We start from the raw sequence: 4,807 nt of genomic DNA, 5'->3' as shown, positions 1-4,807 counted from the left end.
TGGGGCGTCCCACTGTGCTCTGCTCTATTTAGGCGCGTTTTTGTGTCATTTCAACTCGATTTTGGACCTTGTTCCAACCCTAGACATTTCCTTTCACTTCCTTTCATATTTTAGTGTTAGATTAGGTTTAGATTTAGGTTCCACAACATATTTCAAGCTTGTAATCAAGGATTCAACACTTGGATTCCAACATTTCAAGATTTTCCATCTATTTCTTAGTGAAGTTTTCTTTCCCTTATCTCCATCTTTTGCAAGATTTATGTTTATTACTTGTGTTTTTGTGTTCTTTATGATATTTAATCATGAGTAGTTAGTTTATGGACTTGAGTTGGGGTTGTATTATCTATCTTGATGCTTGATTTGTGATTATTGCATAAAGGAGATTTTTGCCTACCTAGGGTTCTTGAGTTTATGAAGGATTTGTGTTTGTATTTTGTTAATGCTTGGTGTACAACATTCATTAACATGTTTGGGAGGATTCTTGGCCTCATGAGAGTTGGGTAAAGATTTCTAGCCACTGCTTGCATAAACCCAATCTCTTCCTATGAAAATAGGAGAAATTGGGGGTTATTGGTGCTTTGTGTTCTTGAAGAACTTGGAGTTGATTCACCACGAGAGTGGGGCAATTCCTTATCCTAATCCTTGTTAATTTGCTCACGTGAGTGACTTATAGACTAGAATTCCTATGTGCATCCCCTCTATTCCTTGGTAGTGTGATTTTCCCCAATCTTTAGGTTGTGCTATGCATCTAGAAGATAATGCTCCCTAGCTTGAGTCCCATTTCATTATTTCGTGTTTATATCTTATTAATATGTGTTTTGTTATTTTGTTTAGTTGCCGTAACCTTGAAACTTGTTGTTATTTGCTTAGCTTCTTGTTGACTTCCTTATGCTAGTGCCTAGTTGCTTGTGAATGCGTATTGCGTGCCATAAATCCCAATCCTCTGAGGACGAATAAAACACCCGAGCTCACATCTTATTTTTGCTACCATCACAAGGGCATCTCAATTTCTTGAATCATATATGTCAAATAGAAGCGAATCATTTGGTTTATCATTGACCAACATCATCTAAACAACTATCAATATTTTTATTATTTTTGTTGTTACAGTGATACCTATCATCGTTGTGCACAATATCATTTAAATTTTTCCCAATCTCACAATCATCTTGATCTTCTATATGAAGATTAACATCTAACAATTTTTTCCTAGCGTCATCTTTTTGCACATCTATTTGAGTTTCTTTTGTAATGAATTTTTCAATAGCTCCATTTTGAGATTGAATTAGTTCGTTGCTCAATTCTTTTTTTTCTTTTACGTTTCTCAAATCCATATAACTATTTTGTATAAGACATAATTATAAATTTTAACAAAAATAAGAATTTATTTAGAATAAATAATTAATTATGAAACAAATTCTTGAATATATTATTCTAAACTTAGATTAATTATTAAGTTACGGTAAATAAAATTATAAAATAATAAACAAAAATTATAAAATATTTAGTAATTTTACCTATTATCGATTTGTCGTCTGTTGCTGCTCTTTGAATGTTTGTGAATGGTGAAATTTGCCTAAGAACTCAAGCTACCTATACTATTATATTTATACTAAATTACTGATAGGGTAATAGGATGCGGCGTTGCGACTTGCGCACTTGTTCTGCTCTGCTGAAGTAAAAGCCCCAAAGGCTTACCTCTTAAATTTGAATGGCTATTGGCTAATGGCCTAATGCTGCTTATTATGCCTTATATACAGCTGTACATATACATATTATACATAATATTTTTTTTTAAAGTATGGGCCCCCAAATTGTGCAAAGGCCCTGGGCAGGTCCTGATTCTCAGCAGTCTAATATTCTTTTAAGATAATCTAACATTTCGTTAATTATACGGTCCTTTAACATAATACACATCAACTTTTAATATAATACATATAAACTCTTAACATAATATACATAAAACGGTGTCCGTCGCGTCTACTCCTAACACAACTTAACAAAACGACATCGTTTTGGGTAGAACGGAGCGCACAATACACTATACGCCCCTGGTGCACGATATAACAATTGCTAATATATCTTCTGGACTATTATATTTCTGCCATTGGTTTTAATGAAGCGTCTGGGTTTATGCCATTAGATCACCAGACGTGTTGTACGGTAACGTAATTAATATGTAAAATGATTGAGAAAATAATTTAATTGAATCGTCTTTGATTAATACTAAACAAATATAGGTAGAAAATACAATTAGCTGGCAAGGACCAACCCCCTCCATAGAAAAACTTTAAAAAAAAATGGGAGTTAGTAAAATCTGTGGTATCACGACAAAAGAATATGTGAAAGATGACATAAATACAGAAAGAGCATTCTAAAACTCTTCGCGCCCTACAATACAATTGAATGGCGTCTGTGAACTCTGCAAGAAAGTATGATACTAAAAGAAGTGATAAAGTGATAGTGGTGGTGGTGCCCTTCGTGGCGCAGGGCCACCTGAATTTGCTGGTCCATTTGTCTCGCCTCATCGCGTCTTACAACTTACCCGTCTACTTCGTGGGTTTAAGCGTCGACATCGCCGCCGTTAAGCCAAGAATCGAAGGGTGGAGCCCTTCCGACTATCCCACGCTGCGTTTCCATGAGTTCCCCGCCCCTCCGGCGTACCTCTCCAACACTAACCCCACTATGGAATGCCAATCCTACCTGGAGTTCTTAGCGTCAGCCATGAACGCCGCCGCGTACTTGCGCAGCCCCATCGGAAGCCTCCTCAAGGAGCTATCGCCCAAGTGCGAGAGGCTGGTGGTCGTTCACGACGCCCTGATGGTTAACACGGTTAAGGACGCGGTGGTGCAAAACCTCGAGACCTACAACTTCTTTGTCGGGTCGGCTTTCCACGACGCCTCGCTCGTGTGGGAGGTCTTGCGTAAAATCCTCCACGTCCCGTCGTTTCTCTGGAAGTTGGTCGGGAGATTTGTTCTCCCGGCGGGGGCCGTAGTCCCGGACCGGCTTCCAATTCCGTCAAGTTGTTACCCGCCGGAGTTCTTCAAGTTCATCGTGGATCAACGCAAGACCAACGCCTTCTGCAAGGGCAATCTTTTTGACGCGTGTAGAGCGATAGAGGGTCCATATCTAGACCTGCTCGCCATGGTCTATAAGCTAGCGAGAAAAGGGCCGGTTTGGGGGATTGGTCCGTTCAACCCAGTGGTAACTAAACGAAACACAAAAACCGACCAAGATTCTTCATCAAAAACCCCACGCCACAAATGCCTCGAATGGCTCGACAAACAGCCTCCCAAATCCGTCATCTTCGTCTCGTTCGGCACGCAGACAGTTCTCTCCGACCACCAACTCCATGAGCTAGCGGAAGGCCTAGAACAAAGTGGCCAAAACTTCATTTGGGTGGTGAAAGATCTGACCAAAGGATACAAAAACACCAAGATAAATCTGCCGGCAGGGTTTGAAGAGAGAGTTGAAGGGCGTGGGCTTATCCTCCGAGATTGGGTACCCCAATTAGAGATACTAGACCACGTTTCCACGGGCGGGTTCCTAACTCATTGCGGGTGGAATTCCTGCATGGAGAGCATGTGCCGGGGAGTCCCCCTAGCCACATGGCCTATCCAATATGACCAGCCTAGGAACGCCATTCTCATCACAGAAGTCCTTAAAACTGGGATACCCATCAAGGATTGGGAAAGTAGGGATGAAATAACAACGTCCACCACAATCCGAAACGCCATAAGGAGATTGATGGCGTCACCGGAAGGTGAGGAGCTGAGGAATAAGGCGGCAGAGGCGGGGAGAGCCGTGAAGGAGTCTGTGATGGAAGGTGGCATTTCTCGCCTGGAGATGGATAATTTCATTGCCCATATTACTAGATAAAATAATTAATTTACTTCAATTGTTTGCATTGGTTATATATAGTCAGTAAGAATAAATAAAAATAGGATGGTGTATGTGCATGCATGCAATGCCGGCCTAGACATCTGTGTGTAGCATAAAGCTAAGACACATTCATCCCCACTCAAAGATTTACCTCTATGTATTTTTGTTCATCAATATAATATTATTGTACTGTGTTTACTAATTTACACTTATTTTATATGTTCTGTCACTGTTTCAACTATCAAAAATAGAATTTACTTTTTAACTCTTTTGGATAAAACTTAACGTTGTATCTAAAGTAGTTGGCGGTGTATCTAAAGTAGTTGGAATTTCAATCATAAAAAATGCATTGGAAATATCCATCTCGAATCAAATATAGTACACTTGAAAATATCAAGTGGTGAAATAATTTTGACGGATGGGTTATATAAACTGATTTACTACTTACATATACGGGGCATTAGGTTGGACGGAGAGAATTACGTGGGAAAGGAATTACAATTCGATAGGAGATAAATTACTGGAAATAAAGTGAGAATTTAAATTTCAGTGTTGGCCTGTTTATAGAAATAAAATTACTGGAAATTCTAATTCTAATGTTTAGTATACATGAGAACTGATAAGTAATAAGTAGTATAAAGTCCAAAATACTCATTGTTGTTGTCAGGCATTAATTTTAGATTAAAAAATGGGAAGGTAATTTTGTCTCATCATTATCTTTTTTTCTTCCTAAAATTTATGAAATTAAAATCCCAAGGGGACATGAGATTTTAATTCCATGAAAATGAGGGAATTGTAATTCCATGGAATTGCAATTCCTTCCAATCAAATTAAGGAATTTAATGGCCTTTGAAATTAGGTTGGAATTAACTGGGAATGAAATTTAAATTTCCTCCAACCAAACGCCCTGATAAGTGTTCAATTA

The 4,807-nt window shown here is 38.6% G+C and overlaps 1 protein-coding gene across 1 annotated transcript; it reads left to right on the top strand.

The window, feature by feature from the left end:
- The first annotated feature begins 2,352 nt into the window (after positions 1–2,352).
- LOC109192785 (zeatin O-glucosyltransferase-like) lies at positions 2,353–4,086 on the top strand. The gene has a single exon (XM_019343491.1). It carries the CDS (start codon positions 2,407–2,409, stop codon positions 3,877–3,879), a length of 1,473 nt encoding a protein of 490 aa, XP_019199036.1. The 5' UTR covers positions 2,353–2,406; the 3' UTR covers positions 3,880–4,086.
- The last annotated feature ends 721 nt before the right edge of the window (positions 4,087–4,807 follow it).

Source organism: Ipomoea nil, unplaced genomic scaffold, assembly GCF_001879475.1.
Source record: "Ipomoea nil cultivar Tokyo-kokei standard unplaced genomic scaffold, Asagao_1.1 scaffold1834, whole genome shotgun sequence".
Taxonomy (NCBI): domain Eukaryota; kingdom Viridiplantae; phylum Streptophyta; class Magnoliopsida; order Solanales; family Convolvulaceae; genus Ipomoea; species Ipomoea nil.
The sequence above is the reverse complement of the archived record's forward strand: the minus strand, read 5'-3'. Positions and strand labels throughout refer to the sequence as shown.